The sequence below is a fragment of the Macaca nemestrina genome, chromosome 5, assembly GCF_043159975.1.
Source record: "Macaca nemestrina isolate mMacNem1 chromosome 5, mMacNem.hap1, whole genome shotgun sequence".
Lineage (NCBI taxonomy): Eukaryota > Metazoa > Chordata > Mammalia > Primates > Cercopithecidae > Macaca > Macaca nemestrina.
Window position 1 is genome coordinate 13,268,455 of NC_092129.1, and position 19,019 is coordinate 13,287,473.

The 19,019-nt window shown below is 45.6% G+C and overlaps 1 protein-coding gene across 2 annotated transcripts in view; it reads left to right on the plus strand.

Moving 5' to 3' along the window:
• Positions 1-1,005: 1,005 nt before the first annotated feature.
• The window catches only part of LOC105492041 (forkhead box O3), a 126,408-nt gene continuing 108,394 nt past the window's right edge, over positions 1,006-19,019 (plus strand). Inside the window, exons 1-2 of one of the 2 annotated variants that reach the window (XM_011758879.3) lie at positions 1,006-1,203; positions 2,276-3,012. In XM_011758879.3, coding sequence (XP_011757181.1) covers positions 2,395-3,012 — 618 coding nt within the window. In that variant the 5' untranslated portion in view covers positions 1,006-1,203; positions 2,276-2,394. Of the gene's footprint in view, positions 1,204-2,078; positions 3,326-19,019 lie in introns of those variants that run through there. The other variant, XM_071096268.1, reaches the window with a different exon arrangement.

The following is a 19,019-nucleotide window of genomic DNA, read 5'->3' on the forward strand; positions in this document are numbered from 1 at the left end:
AAAAAAGATATTTATGAACTAGTGTCTAGACTTTTGGTGTGCATGTCGCGTGTAGTGCATTCGTAGAGTACAAATAAACGATTTGGGGCACGGATCGTAGAAAAAGGACTTGTGCAGATGTTTTTTGTTTAACCTAAAGGATACGTATTTTTTTAAAAGTCAAAAATGCACACGTAGCGGTTTTGTCGTCATTTACAAATTAGATTAAAATTATTTCCCCTTCTCAATTGTTCGGAATCTGCTCTTGAATGTAGGACAGGGGTAAATTTGCATTTCTTCGGAGTTAGTTACACCTCTCCCCCGTTTGCCATGAAACACATGAAAAGTGAAACACGACTGTGGTCCACCGTCCGAGGCGAGAGATTCAGTGCAAACCTTTTGGTGCCTGATCGAATCTGTGAGCATCAGCTTATCGAAGTTGTGCAGGCGCCAACATCTTCGCCGTTCAGTATTTCCACGCCGCGGTAAACCTTGCCATCCACGCCCAGCATCTCACCTCGGGTGTTACCTAGTGTCGGGTTCTAACAGGGAACCGGACACCGGAGCTGGCCCAGAGCCCGGCGGGCGGACGCGCAGGTCGGGGACCCTGGTACCAGGCGCCCTGCCCGGAGTCGGGGAGGCCACGCCGCTGCGCTCCTTGGAGCGTCGGGGGCTGTCGCTCCTGCAGCTCCCGCTTCTCTTTCCTCTCCCTCCTCTCCCGGGCCAACGCCGCGCTTTGTTGTCGTTGGGGCTCTCGGGAGGGAGGAGGAGCCCAGCGGGGACAGCAGCGGGAGCCCGCCGAATCCCGGCTTACGGCGCGCGCCCGGACACCCACGCCCGCAGCCCCGCGGAGCTGGCCCGCGCAGGCGCGCGCGAGCTCACACACGCGCACTCACACACGCACGCCCGCCGCGCGCCCAGCCCGCCGCCCAGCCCTCCCCCTGGGCGGGGACCCGCCCGCCCGCCCGCCGTCAGCTTAGGTTGAGGCCCCCTGCGTGTGTCTATAACTTTGTGCTGCTGCTGCGGCCGCCCTGCTCGTGGAAGGGAGGAGGAGGAATGTGGAAGGCGGCGGCGCGCGAGCTGACAGGCGGTTCCTCGGGCGGGCTGCGGCGACGGCCCGAGCGCTCCTCCTTCGCCGAGGTTGCGCGCCCCCTCCTCGCCGTGCCCCGGGCCCGCGCGGGATCGTGCGTCGTCCCGCCGCGTCCCTGAAGGGAAGGAAGCGAGGTAGGCGCCGGAGCCGTGCAGCGGGCGGCCGCCTTCCCGGTGACTCCGGATCTGCTTCCGAGCTGGGCCGGGCGCTTCCCTTTCCCCTCCCCGAGCCGCGGTGTGCGCGCCCCCCTTCTCGCCCGCTAGTGTTTTTAAAGGACTCAAGGGAAGGGGGAAACTGTCAAGATGGCAGCAGCGGGAGCAAGGAGGTGATGAACATGCTGGTCCGGGTTTTCTAGCAGCCCGGGAGACTTGGCGCTTCCCGACCTGTTGGAAGATTTATGTTCCGACTCGCTCCCTCCCCCGGATCCCGACTGGGAAGGGGGCGGAGGGGACGACGTCCGCGAGAATGCAAACCACACAAAATCCCGAAGTGGCCGTCCCTGCCGGGCTCGACCCTCTGCGAACGCCCGCCGGGCTGCTCCTTCCCCTTCTTTCCGTGTTTCCTTTATTTTTTGGAAGTGACAAGGGCCCATCTGCGGCCAGACCCCCGTTCGCCCTCCGGCCCGCGGACGAAGAGAGGAGAGGGAGCTGCCCGCGCAGTCCCCGGGCTCGGGCCATTCGACCGGGTTAGGGGTGACTGGGGGTCGCGGAGGCGGCTGGGCCGGGAAAGGGGAGAAGAGCCGAAGACAGCACAGACTTGAGCGGCGGCGCCGCGGGAGGCACTAGAGCGGGCCCGAGCGAAACATAAACAAACGCACGCACGCCCGAGCTCGGGCTCTGACCACCCCTCGGCTGCGCCAGCTCCGGCCGCTGCCCGCTTTAAAGGCGCGGCCGCCCCTCCCCCGGGCGCCCCTCCCCCTTCTCCCCGCCCCGCCGCCTAGCCCGGGAGGGACCTGCGGCTGGGCGGCGGGGGGAGGGGGCTGCCCCGCGCGAGGCCGTCGATTCGCTCGCGGCTCCCCCGCGGCCTGGCCAGGGGGCGGTGTCTGCTGCGCCAGGTTCGCTGGCCGCACGTCTCCAGGTCCGCCTGTTCCTGGGAGGCGGGCGCGGCAAGGCTGGGAGGTAGTGGCGGCGGGCGAGGACTCGCCGAGGACTGCGCTCCGGCCCGGGATAACCAACTCTCCTTCTCTCTCCTCTGGTGCTTCCCCAGGCGGCGGCGGCGGCGCCCGGGAGCCGGAGCCTTCGCGGCGCCCACGTCCCTCCCCCGCCGCACCCCGCCCCGGCGCGAGAGGAGAGCGCGAGAGCCCCAGCCGCGGGCGGGCGGCGAAGATGGCAGAGGCACCGGCCTCCCCGGCCCCGCTCTCTCCGCTGGAAGTGGAGCTGGACCCGGAGTTCGAGCCCCAGAGCCGTCCGCGCTCCTGTACGTGGCCCCTGCAAAGGCCGGAGCTCCAAGCGAGCCCTGCTAAGCCCTCGGGGGAGACGGCCGCCGACTCCATGATCCCCGAGGAGGAGGACGATGAAGACGACGAGGACGGCGGGGGACGGGCCGGCTCGGCCATGGCGATCGGCGGCGGCGGGAGCGGCACGCTGGGCTCCGGGCTGCTCCTTGAGGACTCGGCCCGGGTGCTGGCACCCGGAGGGCAAGACCCCGGGTCTGGGCCAGCCACCGCGGCGGGCGCTCTGAGCGGGGGTACACAGGCGCTGCTGCAGCCTCAGCAGCCGCTGCCACCGCCGCAGCCGGGGGCGGCTGGGGGCTCCGGGCAGCCGAGGAAATGCTCGTCGCGGCGGAACGCCTGGGGAAACCTGTCCTACGCGGACCTGATCACCCGCGCCATCGAAAGCTCCCCGGACAAACGGCTCACTCTGTCCCAGATCTACGAGTGGATGGTGCGTTGCGTGCCCTACTTCAAGGATAAGGGCGACAGCAACAGCTCTGCCGGCTGGAAGGTGCGTACCCACCCCGGGCTGGCGGCAGGACCCGCCGGGCCTCCTGCGCAGCGCGAGACGCGCCCTCGGATTCGTCGGAGCGCGCCTGCGGGCTCCAGGGCAAGGGGTTGGCAGGGGGAGCCTTCACTGTGAGGCTTGGGGTGTTCTCTTTGACTCCTGTAGTAGGGGCACCTGGGGACGGCCCGGAGGGGGGAAGGAGGCTCCCAGAGGCCTAGGGCATGGCCAGGTGAGGAGAGGGGGCAGGGGACGCCGGCGAGGGAAGGGCGAACGGACAGGAGTACATTTGCTGGATTCTCAGGACAGCGCCGAGAAGGTAGGTCTGCAGCCAACTTTGGAGTAGAGTTTACCGTAGTGGGGGTCTGATGCGGGCGCTGTAGGTGGAGTGAGAGGTGTGTGTGGGGGGGTGTTTGGGACGCAGTGTCCAGAGGAGGGGTTGGATGTGTGGTTTCCAGTCTGTCGCAGGAGCATGTTGTGTCGTCACTAGCTGAATGAGAACCTTCGGGTCCAAGTTTCAGCTTGTGGGTGTTAACTCCTACAGGCACATCGATCCCATTAGAAAAAGTAGTGGTTGCAAACCTCTTCCTGGACGGCTTCCTTTCCTTGCCTGTATTGATACCTTTCCTTCTCAGAGATGTCGCTCCAGTAAATCTGCTTCTTACTAGCTGCTTCTGAAATGTTCTGGGGCCTCGAACCGGCCGATCTGGCCACCTCAATCCAGACTGGCTGCACCATCTGCTTCCGCCGAGGCCTGGACTCTGGCACCGTTTGAGGGAAGGGCTCTGGTGTGGGGACCTGCGCTTCATTCTCTCTGGCGATTGGGAGGAGGTTTGGGGGCTTGGCCGGGCCGTAATGGCTTCTACCTGTAAATGAACCCGAAGAGAGACTCTCTACCGTTCCTTATCATCCTCTTGGGGCACGGGACACGTGGTAGGGAGAGAGATGTGGAAAGGCCTATGATGTAATGACTTCCTGCTGTTGGGTATCCAAAGAGATTAACTCCTCTGCCCCTGTTGGGCTGCTGATATCCAGTTGCTTTGCTCTTCCTAGGCACCTCCCTGGCCCCTTTCCCCAAGACAGTAATGTGTCAGTACCAGGCCAAAGAGTCCTGTGCAATTGGAGATACACATCTCTTATCAGCTGCTCCTATTTGCAATTTAGCTTAGATTTTTTTTTTTTTTTAAAATGTGAAAGTAGTTGCTTCCTCCTTCCCTTTCTTCTTGTTTTCCTGGGTTTCAGGAGATATAAAAATAAGAACAGTTTAATCTTAGTGGAGAATTCAATGGAAGCACTGGAGACGAGCCTGTATATGAAAAAGCTAAAGAACCTAATGTAGAGAATGTTTTATTTTGCCTCTAGAAAACTCGTCCAAAGTTAAATACGGCTTGTATCAGAGAGGCTTTGTATTAGATACTTCAAAAGTAAAACACATGTGCTTTGATATTAATCCACAAATCTGTCTCATTTCTTTTAACAAATGCTAACATTATGAGTCTTATATTTGGTCTAATTTAATTGCTTTATAAAAGAATGCCAGTTGTATGATATGAGAGTTCTTTACAGAAAGGATGAAAGACAATTCCATTTGAAAAGAGCACTAGTGTGACATCTTTTAAAACTGGGTTTCCAAGTGGATGGGAATGGTTAATCTCACTGTATAGTATCAGGAAGGGGTTAGCAGACAGGATCTGAGAACATGGATTTGGGGGTTCGAAATACTTTTCAGATTTCTCTCACTTGAAATTCAGTCTTGCATGTTTGAATTTGGTGAGGAGAATATGTTAGTGAAAAGTTAGTTAACTTTTAACTTAGTTAAAAAGTTAATGTAGGAAGAGGTTTTCACCTTTCCTGTGATTTTTAAGGTTACAAAAATTTAATTTCATAAATCATATTTCTTGTTATTGTGTTTATAGTTAAAGATAATAAGTTTAATGAATTTTATTTTGGGGGGGAAGATTTACATGAGAAAATGGTATTACCAAAAGTAGGCATGAATTGAGATTGGGCTAGTTACATTTTCATATAGTTTGTTGCTTCCTCCTTCCCTAGTCATAAACTTTATGATTTTATGTCATAACCATTTTTTTGCCTCATGGTTTCTTTTACCCTTCTCTGCTGTCTCATTTTTCTTCAACTAAAATCTTAAAAATACTGTAAATTGAAATTTTCAAGGCTTAATATGCTTAATACAGGGCACACATTTTATGATTCTTTTTACCTTAAAATTTTTTACCAATGCATTTCTGAGTGTCACATGGCAACTAATCCTTGACGGCTAAAGGGATATAATTTTGTTAGAGTTTTTATAAGATCTTCAAAAGATGCAGCCATGCAGGAACTTTCAAATCTTTGATGATGGAGAAGGCCCTTTGAAACTGGGGCTGGTTTCATATTCTGATTATGACTAATAGGCAACCTTTTTTTTTTGTACTTGTGGTTTAGTGGAAGAAGAGGGAAAAGGGAGAGAGGTCAGGAGCTAATTGTGACCCATTTCCATGTGTCCAAGTTTAGGAGTTGATTCTTGTCGTGATTAGTCATTTTGGAAGCATGCATGTGCATTTAAACCACACTATTTTCATTCTGAGTAATGTAAGAGGATTTTTAACTTCCAAAAATGTGTAGAATTCAGATTAATATCTCCTAGTCATATGTGCATAAAGGGCACGCAGGTCTTCTTTTGAGGCTATTTGGGCCATTGCATTATGAGACCTTGTAACCAAAATTGTCACCCTAACATCATAACATGAAAGAATTAGAAAAAGAGGGCTTGGAGATCAGAATCTAAACCAGTGGTTCTCAGCCCTGGTTGCATGTTTGAATTACCTGGGAACTTTTCTGAAAAATACAAATACCTAGAGAATTTGATTTAATTTGGGTTGTGTGTGGCTTAGCATTGAAGGTTTTGTGTTTTGTGGGTTTTTTTTTTTTTAAGTTTCTTAGGTGATTCTAACGTATAGTTAGGATGAAGTTTCCTGATCTAGTTCATCCCTCTTATTTTACTGGTGAAGAACCTGATTTTTGGAAAAGCTAATGACTTTCTTAAGATCACACAGCTAGTTAGTAGAGAGGTAATTAGTAGCCACAGTTCTAGAGGTTTTTGTTCTCCATTTTCTTCTTTAAATTGATCTTTTTTTAAAGGTCATTTACTAGGTAATGGATAGTCTTACATAAGTAGAGGTTGCTTTCCTGAAAGGCATATTTGCCTCTCAGTCTAAAAACATCTTGCTTATTATTTCAGCATCAAAAGGATGCGCAAATGTAGATTGAGGCTGAGTGAGTGTATCATGTTTGCGTAGCTGTCCAGTGCCTGTCAGTAGGGGTACTTAGGAACTATGAAGTGATAAGAGAGGTGAGAAGGATAGCATTTTAACAAAAAGAGGAAGCCCTTGGTTTACTTACATTTGTCAGATACTGTGTCAGGGAGAAGGATGATGGCTATCTCACAGGTTCCCTTACCTCGGGCATTAAAGTAGAAATGAATAATCAGATGTGGTTAAGAGGGGAAAAGGTTACATTTCCTTTAATTCAGATTAAGCTTGCACTGCACCCATAATTGAACAAGTGAATTCTCTCAGTTCCTCTTGTCTTGGGGAGATCTCTAAGGACTCCAGGGCTTACCTGGTAAGGCCCATCTATCACTTATTTTGTTATACACACCGCACATCTGCTTTTCCCATGGGTCAGGATGTAATCAAATTAGGCAGACTTGAGTTTCTGTAGTGGTTCCCATAATTTCACCAATGTGGGGAATACTGTGTTAACATTTCTGCTGCTGCTGCTGCAGAGGATAGTTCTTCAAGAGTCCGAGTCTTCTTTCATGTAAGAATGTGTATTGTGAAGGCTTCTTGCCAAGATAAAAAGATGAGGGCTGTCCTGTCACATAATGCTTATTTATGTCCTCACTGTTTCTGTTCTTTAGATTAATACATCCAGTTCCTTTTCAACACACTGTATTAGGAAAAATGTTATTTTAACTGCAACTCTGTTTAAATTTTTTTTTAATTTGAAAATGACTAAGTCATAACAATTCCACATTGGCTCATAATTTTGACCTCAGTCACCTTTTGGAGTAACTCACCAAAAGGCCAGTTATGATGGTGTGTGAAGAATCTGTCTGCTTGGCCCGTGTTGCCAATATGTTGTTTTGTAATTTCCTTTGGCAATAGTGTCTTCGTCAGTGATTCTCAACTAATATACTTCCTCTTTCTACAGCCCCAGTACACTAGAGGGACTGTTTTTCCTCTTTTTCAAAGCTGTGTCATTGACCTCTGAAGTGAAGAAATTGGCCCTTTTAGACTTTGATCTGTGAGTCCCATATAACAGAGACTCTTTAAAAAAGAAGCTAAGTGTGTGTTTTGATGTGTTTATCTCCTTCTTAGAAAATGAAATGAAACTACAGCAGACTTATTTTTGGGAGATTTTAGGAGGGTTCTATTTTAAGAAAATGACACCATACAAGAACATCTTGTAGTTAAACTTTTTAGTACTCTGCTTGTGAATCTTACTTAAAAACTGCAAGATATTTTTATTTGGAAAATTAACGAAGAGGCCTTGTCTCACTAATAAGTCATTTAATTTGGTCTGGCAAAAGTTTACCATCCATTCAGAGATCTTCGTGAAAATGCAAAGATAAGGCTGTTTAGGCTTGAGCCCAGGAGTTCAAGACCAGCCTGGGCACATAGCAAAACCCCGTCTTAATTTTTTTTTTTTTTAAAAGACTGTTTAGGCCTGTGCATTCTGGCAGGTGCATCAGATTCCAGATTCCAGATTCCAGATTCCCAGGGCTGGAGAAAATATGGAATTTATTTTGTTTGTATACCCACTTATTTTGCCTGTGGGGACAGACTTGACCCTGTTCTCAACTCCTCATTTTTCTTCTTTTCCTGCATCACAAGTTGAGGGGTCCTGAAAAGCCACTTTACCTTTTTGGTGCTATAAAAGGAGCTGTGGATCGTAAATGCAAAGATGAGTTGATATCAGTGGATGTTACAGCTGGTATACAGTAAGTGAATGAAAGATTGGAAAGAGAAAACCCTTTTTACTCATTTGCATCACATCTCATTTCATGTATTCAACAAATGTTTATCAAAGGCATGCTGCCTGCAGAGCATTCTGCCAGGACCTAGGGATGTAGTGGTAGCACAAGGCAGATAAAGTTCCAGTTCGCTCACAGGAGTTCATATTCTGATGGAGGAGACAGAAAATAAGCTATAGCATATCTGTGCTTTGTGAACTTGTCATTGCTGCCTATTCCCGTTGCCTTTTTTTTTTATACATCTGTATTTCTGCTTTCTCTAGTACTCCAACTCTGCTAAGAAGTGGCTGGCAAATGGCAAATTTGATGTCCAACATGGCTTGGAGCTGGCCTTTAACTCTCTGCAGATCATTTTGAGCTTGCTTTGGAGATGCACAGCCACTGTACCATGGTTCCTGTGGATTGGGTCTGCTTGGGAGAAGCTTTGGTTTTCCAAGCTCCACCTGGATTAGATAGAGCATGTTTTGGCCCTGGACTGATCTGGGATCCTCAGTTCTGTCTCCCAGGGCCTGATGTAGATTTGGCCTTCCTCTGGAGTGGATGTGGAGCCTTGATGCCACTGACTCATCTGTATTACTTGTTGCCTAAAACTCAGAATTAAAAGAGATCTTAAAGATCATCTAACTACCTGATTTTGCAGGTGAGAAACATGCTAGGAATATGTGAGTGACTGGGTTCAGGGTTCCACAGCTAGTAGGGGTGGAGTAACGGTGTGTCCAGTCGGTGCAGTGGTTCATGCCTATAATTTTAACACTTTGGGAGGCCAAGGCAGGAGGATTGCCTGAGGCCAGGAGTTTGAGACCCAGCCTGGACAACAAAGTTAGACCTTGTCTCTACCAGGGAAGAAAAAAAAAAAATAGGGCAGGTGCGGTGGCTCACACCTATAAACCCAGCACTTTGGGAGGCCCAGGCGGGTGGATCACCTGAGGTCAGGAGTTTGAGAGCAGCCTTACCAACATGGTGAAACCCTGTTTCTACTAAAAATACAAAAAATTAGCTGGGCATGGTAGTGCATGCCTGTAATCTCAGCTACTCGGGAGGCTGAGGCAGGAGAATTGCTTGAACCCAGGAGGTGGAGGTTACAGTGAGCCAAGATTGTGCTGTTGTACTCCAGCCTGGGCAACAAGAGCGAACTTCTGTCTCCAAAAAAAAAAAAAAGTTAGGTCTGTTGTGGTGGTGCATGCCTGTAGTCCCAGCTACTTGAGAGGCTGAGGCAGGAGGATCCCTTAATCCCAGGAGCTTGAGATTGCGGTGAGCATGACTGTACCACTCCACTCCAGCGTGGGTGACAGAGTGAGACCCTCTCTCTCTTTTTTTTTTAAAGTGTGTGTTTGTACCACTGTACTGTAGTGTCTGCTGCCTACCATTGTGGTTTCACAGCTGTTCATCTTAGTGCTGTTTGCCTCAAGTTCTGCAAGCTGATACTTCACTTGCTGTCTTCTGCTGCTTCTCCCCTCTTCTAGGCTGGCTCGCACTGGAATCACTGTGTTTCTCTTTTTGTGTTCACCATCAGCACTCTCAGCTTACTATGTTAAATGCCTTTTCTCTCAACGCCACCTCACCCTGCCCACCTCATGGCTGCTACCTGTTTATTTTGTCATTTTCCTGTGACTCTTGAATATTTTTAAGCACGTTGTAAGGGTCTTGAAATTAGGGAATGTATCTGCCAGATAAATAAGTGTTTCTAATATCTGGAGCTGCTTTTTGGATCGTATAATCAACCCATATGAATAGCCTTAGTTCTGGGGCTGTGACTTTGAGAGGGGCTGATTTGACTCACGAGTGAGCTGGTGTCATGAGTGGAGTCTTTTGGATACTTGCAGCTCTGAAGGTGGCATCAGCCTTAGACCTCCTAGCATCGATGTTGATGTGATGTGGTGTAAATGTGAGATGATGCTGTGCTATCTGGGGTTTCTTGCAGCGCCTTGTTACCCAATGCCTAAGTCCCTGAAAACTCTGTAACTGTCCATCGGTACCTACCACAGAAACTGAAGGAAGAGTGATCTTGGGATGACCTTGCATTAAGAGAAAAAGGAAATGAAGTTTGCCTTCTGTATGTAACCTCGCTATTTGCATTATTAACATGCACGGTCCAGAAAGTCACCATAGAATTGTTTTTCCTCAAGTTTATTTTACCCACTTTTAGGAACAAAGCTGTTATGTAAAACCTTAGTTGTTTGTAATGTTCTGCATTTTGGGGCAGAAGTCCCAAATGTACTTCAAGTTTTCTATCCATGGATTGGGATATAGAAGTCATGTATGAAAGGAGAGGAGATAGCAGGCAGTCTTTGAGATGAACTATTTCAAGGACCAGTCTGCAGTTCTTCCGAGTTAGAGCTCTGAATATGTGGTTAGGCTAGTGATGATGATCGAACACCCCAGTTCTGACTGCATCATTGCCCGGACAGACCCAGTATCTTTCACCATTTTATTCTTGACCAAACAACGTTCATTTCCCAGTATCTTAGTCTCCCCTAAAGGAAAAAGAACTACGTAGCTGGCATCCATAGAGTACTGTCACGTATCACTCTTGGTAAAACGGAAATATATGATTGGAGTGTGTTTCAAGCCAGGCTTTTCTATAGTTCGCTTGTTCCGCTTTTCACTCCTGATTTTTTGAGGTTTTAATCTTGAAACTTCTTCTCTGCAGTGCCTCAGTTACTACTATGGAATAACATCATAAGCGAAGAGGATAACTTCTCTACTGGGCTGTGGTTCTTCTAGTAATTCTGCTACTCCTGTGTCATTGCCTAGGGTGAGGAGGCCAGGTTCTCTTCTGGAGGCTCACCACACCTTGGTGTCCAGATGTGTCCTAGGACTGCAGTGGAGAGGTGAGCACAGAGTAAGGAAAGCATGTGGCCCATGTGTAGGGGGCAAGGCTGCAGCAGAAAGTAAACTCTCCCACAAACAAACAGACAGACAGACAGCATACATCAGCTTCCTTCTGGAGTGAACCTGTAGTAAACCCAACAGAGATGTGTTTGGTAGTTTTCAGTACGTGTTTGAGAATTTGAAAACCACTGGGGGGTGGGGTGGGGTGGAAGAATCCACATCATATTTTCCCTTGTTTGTGTGTGTGTGTGTGTTTTTTTTTTTTTCTTTTTTTTGAGATGGAGTCTGGCTCTGTCGCCCAGGCTGGAGTGCAGTGGTGCCATCTCGGCTCACTGCAAGCTCCGCCTCCCAGGTTCATGCCATTCTCCTGCCTCAGCCTCCCGAGTAGCTGGGACTACAGGTGCCCGCCACACACCCAGCTAATTTTTTGTATTTTTAGTAGAGACAGGGTTTCACCATGTTAGCCAGGATGGTCTCAATCTCCTGACCTCATGATCCGACCTCTCGGCCTCCCAAAGTGCTGGGATTACAGGCATGAGCCACCGCGCCTGGCTCCCTTGTGTATTTTTATTTTTAATTTTTTATTTGAGACAAGGCCTTGCTCTGTCACCTAGGCTGGAGTGCGGTGGCACAATCATAGCTCTCCACAGCTTCAAACTCCTGTCTCTCTGTGGAGAGCTATGATCCTCCTGCCTCAGCTGCCCTAGTAGCTGGGACTACTAATGAGCGCCACGACACCCAGCTAATTTTATGCTTTTTTTATAGAGATATGAAGTCTCACTTTGTTGCCAGGTTGGTCTCAAACTCCTGGGCTCAAGCGGTCCTCTTACGTTGGCCTCCCAAAGTGCTGGGATTATAAACGTGAGCCCCTGCAACCAGCCTTCCTTGTATTTTAGATGTTTAGTGAAGTTAATTAAGTTAGCCCTTGAAGGTATTGAGGATTTACTTTAAATTCAGAGCCAGCAGAGGGAGTACACAAGTCTTTAAGCTGATCTCAATTATTTTTTTCTCCACACAGCTAAAATAATACCTTGATTATTTTTTAAAGAACTCTGATATATAGTGATTCCATGTAAGTTTATTGTCATCATTAGAAAAGGAACATTTAGGAGAGGGAGTGTGGAGATTAAAAACTTAAAGCAAGTGTTTTAAAGGAAACCTTGGTCTTCTAAGACCTATGATTTACTTCCCACTCCTAGATCATTAAATGAGAGTACTTTTAACTGGAAAAAATATCCTCCCCTGCCTTTCCTCTTTTTGCTACTCAATTCCTGATACTACATATTCGTTTATACCTAAGACCAGATTTTTACAGAGTAGTCAAGTGTCTGGATCGGTGGGATGTTCTGTGTTTTAGTGCTATTTTGATTGGGACTTTTGATATTTTCCAAGGCTTCACAGTTGTTCATGGGTGAGAGAAATGTATGTGTTTACATTTCTCTCAGGTAAGAGAGAAAAGTAAGGTAAAAAGTAAGAACAACATTATTTCCAGTTCAAAAGTGAATAGTCATGGAGCTACAGACTACTAGAACTTTGAACTTTTTGTAATTCTATAATGCTATAATTTGTCACCTCCCACCACTATGCCCCATATTTTGGTGGTGGGGGTTTATTTTTGACATGGCAGTTGGAGTGGGTTGAATAGAGTTCCTCTAAAATTCATGTCTTCCTGGAACTTCAGAATGGTGACCTTATTGGGAAATAGGATCTTTCCTGAATTAGTTAAATTAAAGCAAAGTCATATCAGCTTAGGGTGGGTCCTAAATCCAGTGACTGGTGTGTATAAGAAGAGGAGAAAATACGTAGAAACCCAGATAAGGCCGTGGAAAGTTGGAGACAAATATTAGAGTGATGCAATTATAAGCCAAAGAACACCAAGGATTGCCAGGAGCCGCCAGAAGCTGGAAGGGGCACGAAAAGATCCTCCCCTAGTGCCTTCCCAGGGAGCATGGCTTTGCCAACACCTTGATTTTGGACTTCTAGCCTCCAGAACTGAGAGGGAGTGAGTTTTTGTTGTTTTAAGCCCTGAAATTCGTGGTAATTTTTTTTATGGCAGTCCTAAGAAAGTAACCTAGGAGCCTAGGGATAGAAGAGTGAGAATGGCAGAGTTGCAGATGGAGAAGAATAAAAAGACCTTATTTAGATTCAAATTAAAGTGTTAATAATCATTCATAGGCGACTTTCTTGTCATCTACATTTCTTCTTTTTTTTTTATCCTGCAGTGAGGACAGAGGGAGGCATGAATTTTCCTTGATTTCCCAGTTAGAGCTACTAGAACATGGCCCTCTTTCGAATTTTGAATAAGGTGTGTCCTCCCCCCTATTCCCCTTCCTTACTGAATTTCTTTTTCTCTGCCTGTTTTGTGAACTGACAGTATGGCTGTGCTTGTTGATTGTGGGCTTGAGGTTTACAGTAAGTCCATGAAGTCTGGCTGAGGGCTTTGGTCTAGAAGAGTCAGTCTTTGAGGGGAGGGGAGGGAAAAGCCAGGGCTCCTCAGTGGAAGACAAGTGTGGAAGAAGCAGCCTCCTTTTGGCCCTGTCAGGGCTCGAGAAGTTGGAGGCATACCACGTTCACTGCTATCAGTGATGGTGGTAAGGCTAATCCAGATCTCTCTGGAGTTCCCTCAGTGTGTCCTATGCTTGGTTCAAGCCTTGCAACGTCTCACACACTTGGTCCTTCAGGCTCGTGTCCCCTGTGTTTATATTTACATCTGAAAAACCAGCTCTTAAAGCATAGAACGTTGAGTGGTTGTCCTCATAGAAGCAGCAGCAGTAGCAGTAGATATCTTGTAGGTACCCAGTAGGGTTTGGCTTGAAATGTTCAGACATTTAAGAATCAGAATTGTATCTGATTATTCTCATGTTTTAAAATAGTATTTTTGGGGAGGGGTGTCAGGGTTATATTAGAGATACAGTTTGGTTTTTACAATAAAAAGAGGAGTCTACACAAGACATTTCTGGCCTATTTATAATAACAATGACAGTCATAGTAGCTGTGATTTATTGAGCCCTTATTATGTGCCCGTTACTCAACTAAGTTTTTTACATTTAATATTGATCCTATAAGATAGGCATTTAAATGTAAACCCCAGTTTAAAGACAAGGAAATGGTTCAGAGAGGTGAAAGTAACTTACTTGGGATCCAAACCCAGGGCTCTCTGACTTGGGAGCATTTGCCTTTTCTAGTATACTTTCCTGTCTCCTGGAGTGTGGGTGGGACTTTGGGTGGGGTCCAGCAAGAAATTAAAGAGCTGTTGGCCAGGCGTGGTGGCTCATGCCTGTAATCCCAGCACTTTGGGAGGCCAAGGCGGGCAGATCATGAGATCAGGAGATCAAGACCATCCTGGCTAACACAGTGAAACCCCATCTCTACTAAAAATACAAAAAAAATTAGCCGGGCATGGTGTGGTGGTGGGTGCCTGTAGTCCCAGCTACTCAGGAGGCTGAGGCAGGAGAATGGCGTGAACCCGAGAGGCGGAGCTTGCAGTGAGCTGAGATTGCGCCACTGCACTCTAGTCTGGGTGACAGAACAAGACTCCATCTCATAAATAAATAAAATAAAAAATAAATAAAGAGGTGCCATTTTAAAAGTTTCTACTCTATGCCACATTCTTTACCTCTATCCCCAGGAATCCTCACCTTAATCCTTCTGAGTCCGTGTTGAATGCTCATCTTCAGAGTCGTGCTCACTCTGAGTAACAACGCCTCTCTGTGTGCTGGTGGGAAGTGGACTAAGCTCTGTGATTTAGGCTCCTTCCATTGATTTTTGCATGAGCTAAGTAACTTTTAAGAATTAGCACGTACCTGACTGAGTCTTTAATGGGAGAGTAGGAATGGCTTGAGAATTCTGTTAGAAACCTGTTGGTTTGGTGATTCTCCATTTCTCTTTGGTCACTGCCAGGTGTGACCATGGTTTACTATGGGTCAGATGCACAGTGTATTATTTAGAACAATAGAGTGATGCATGGTCAGTAGAAATCTTTTGGGATGGGACCTTATCGCAGAAATTTCTGTGTTGGTACAGTAGGATATCTGTGCTTTTATAGGCTTCAAACAGGTGGATGAATGCAGGCAGCAACATCAAGAAAAGCAGATCTCAGGAAAAAAACACATTTACAAGGAGTTATTGGCAGTTTTGGTGCCAAATCAGAAATCATAATGAAAGATATTAAAAATATTTTGTGAGGTGGTCATCTCTTTGCAGTGCAGTTACTGACAGGTTTAAAGGCAGGCTGCCAAGACAGAAACGTAAAATGTTGCATAATGCGAGTTGCTGGCCAGGTTAGTGTTTATCTCTACTGAAGAACCTACTGCTGTTGTCTTCAAGGTAAGAATATGTATGAAGAAGACCTAAAATGGTGGTTTTAATTGGCTACAGGAAGGCAGTGCTGTAAGATAAAATGTAGCTAACAGAATGCTGATTATCCCATATTATTTTGTGTATGTTGGAAAAAAATTACAGAACTCTCAGTTTCATAGTAAAGAGAGGTAAGTAGTGGTGTCTGGATAATGTCCAGAGGATAGACTGAAACTCTGTGATAAACGCGAGCAGGCGGAATGGTGGTGCTACCTGATAACCGAGTATAACAGCATGCAGGGGAGTGTGCGGCTGGAGGCAGCTGCAATAGAAGGTGGCAGTGCCACTGTGGACTTTTAAAGGGGCAACTCTGGGTACAAGCCTGAAGTGTAAGGAGGGCATAAAATTATATACAATTGAGCTTGTCTCCTTGAAAACTGGTTCGTTCTTTTTGCTACGTTAAAAAGATCAAGTGGATAGTTAAGTCATTAATTCAGGTAATTCCAACCACAAAACTACTCTTTTCCTGAAGTGTCCTAATCATTGATTTTTAAAAATGATATTTCTTTCATCATAAATTAGCTGCATAATTGCTTTGGTTCCATATTTCATATTAAGCTTGGGCTGAGTGATGTTTAAATCCTCCTGCTCACCTTCCTCCATTTTCTTCCTATTTTACTTAATACCTAAAAAAAAAAAAAAAAAAAAAAACCTCGATGTAGATTAATTTTCTTTGTGATGGTTTCATAGAGTAAAACACTTTCCCTAGATCTCTTCATTCGAACTTTTCCTGTTGATAAATCACTGGGAAAAAAAACAAAAAACTAATTTAAAAGCGTTGCGACGGGTCTTCCAGAGTTTTTACCTTACACATAGCTGTTCTAGGGCTTCCCGCCGACGTTTATTTCCAAACCAAGGACTTGTTAATCTCTTCCTTCATACTTTTGCGTCTGAGTCCGAATTGGGTACGGGTTTTTGTTGTCTTTGTTTTTGCAGTAGAAAACTTCAGTTGGTAGGATGAAAAGGAACAAATCTTTATTCACTTTCAGTATAGTTCCATTAACAGTATTAATGTGCCGTGTATGAATATACCTGTCATGCAGATTGAGGCCTGCAGACTAATAACATTTTGGGCAAGATAATTTTAAGTCAAAATTGAAGCTCTGAACCCAAACATTCTTTCAAATTTCTTTAAAATAATATCACTTAGATGAGGTGCATCATTTATGTAACCCTGAGAAGCCTGGAATTGACTTATGAAAATGTCATAGACCTGATTATTTTAAAGTAATCTTCGAGCTCATACTGTTGTGAGCATGTTTGCTTCAGAACACATGGAGTCTTAAGCTCATGATAGATAATTTCCTAGGTGAACTAGTATAGCGTTTCTTCAAATTAGTGGCCTCGATCAGCCCTTCTCTCTCCAAGCCTGTCCAATAAGGATAAGTTTACGGCCTTCTTTTTAAATACACGCATGTCCTCTGCTGAACTGAATTATCTAAATCAGTCCTATTTAGTCTTCTCCCCTTCCAAGAAAGATCCTTATTTTAGACTGAAAGACTAAGAGATTTGGGCCATATTTTAGGTTTTATCATACTTATCCTTCATGTCATTTGTTAAGGTCAAGTTCAGCATTTAACTGTGGACATCATTTAGTAGGTGTTCCTTGGGAAGAGGCTTATTGAGAAGTTTATTCCAATAATCTCATAAAATCAGTGAATGCTTTCAGTTAATTTATCAGCAACTGGTGCTCAATAAGCAAGGTACCATGTGTTAAATTAGGAAAGGTAACTGGTGCTGCTAGTGAAAACTGTGTCTTCTAAGTCAGCTTTAAAATAAATTGTGTACCAGATGAATGTTTCAATCAAAAATTACAATTCTTGTTTTTAAGATGCAGCTTTATGCACATCTAAGTTTTCTCATCAGCCAAAAAAAAAAAAATTTAAAAGAATGAGTCTGTTTAGCTTATAATGCAGTGGAAATACATCTGGATTTTTATCTCTGGGCGCCCAGTGTTTGCCCTGTTGATGTGAGCAGAGATGATTTTCAGCTGACATCTTTGTTGCCTGCCCGGAGAGTCCCTGCTCTTTCCATTGACTGAGTTCTTCTAGCTAGTTTCTTTTGTGTTCATTGTTCTGCCCACAGGATCATAAAGCTTTCTAAAAAATTTTTTTCAGCTGTTACCTCATGTGTCTGTGCTGGTCAAGGAGGAAGAGAAGAAAATAACTTAGTTTTATCATTTGCATCACATGATTTTACAGCTTTGAAAACCCATTTGTCAGTGTGGTTACTGGGAGGATGATTTCAGCTATTGAGTGCTCTGAGAGTTACTTCTTTAATCTCTTCCCTCTTCCTTCCCTGTTTAAAGAACAGTTAATTTTGCTGAGGGAGAAATTTTATTGTTTTTTTGATATATGATTTCAAAGTTGAACCTTTAAATGATTTCTGAAAAGTTAAAAGTTCTTTGCCCCGAGTTCTTAGTATCTCTTCTTAAAAAAAAAATAGTAATAATAGTATACCTTGTTAAGAGGGTTTCCTGGCATGTTCTTTGGACTGGTATCAAGTCTTTGGCACACGAAGGTACTTCCTTGATCATCTAGCCATTTCTGATTTTTAAACCTGAGACAGCCAACATTGGGTTGATCTCTAGATTAGCCTCGCAGAATCTAACAGAGTAACCTCGGTTTCACTTATCCGGGTCACTCCTGGCTGCTGTCCCATTCTTGTCTTTTCCTTTTATATCTACTACACATTGTCTAAAGAGGGCTTATTCCCCTTCTTTTTCCCATCCACCGGTCACCTTACTCCTACATCAGTGGTTTTTCACCCTGGCTGCATTTTAGAATGCTCTTCAGGTGAAGAGCTTTCAAAACCACCAGTGCCTAGGTACCATCGTAAGGCAGTTAGGTCAGAATCTCTAGGTATAGGGCCTGGGCATCTGTGTTTTTTAAGCTTCTCACGTGGTGATAATGTATAGCCAGGATTGAATGCCTCTATCTTAGAGAAATTAGATTTTGGCTGTGGAAGTTATCAGCTATTTTAGTATTGACTTTTAGACACATTTCAGCCCTCTTCTCCATAGGAAGCTCCACATGACAAGGAGTGCTATAAAGTTGCGATTAAAGAGTAAGGTTGGCTTCTAAGGGCAAGAGCATTATTATCACTTAACAAACTGTGTTTAACTGGGGTCTCCTCTTCTTTAATATAAGTGCATGTGATGTCTTTCGTTTCCAACTCCTACTCATTTTTCTAGTCTCTACTGGACCCTAGTTAACTTATTTTGAAGTTTTCAGGAATTTTTAAGAAGAGATGGTGCTGTTTTAAGTCATTGCATAAGACTTGAAAACTGAGACATATCAACTTACTATTCCTCTTTTGTGCAACCTAATCTAATATACCAGAAGGTTCCACCATATCCTGATGTTTGAAGGTAATGGTTCTCCAAGTGGTCCCTAGCCCAGCAGTGTCAATATCACATAGGAACTTTCTGGGAATGCAGATTCTCAGGCTTACCCCACACAGACTAAATCAGAAACTCTTTAACAAGCCCTCCAGGCGATTCTGCTACAAGCTGAGGTTTCAGAACCACTCTTTTTAAGTCATTTGCTAAGTCTCTGGAATTATTCTAGTGACGGGAATAAAAAATCTAACATCTAAGGCATCTTGGCTTCAGAATCATGGCAAGAAGGGGGAAAATATGGTGGTATCTGTTGAACTATAACAAAGCTCTAGCCCCTTGAGTATGCTGGACTTCCCACAGATCTGTGTTGCTCTGTAGCCTTCTGTACAAGGCAAGAATACTCACCTTTCAGGATCACAACAATAAAGGATCCATTGAGGGAACCAC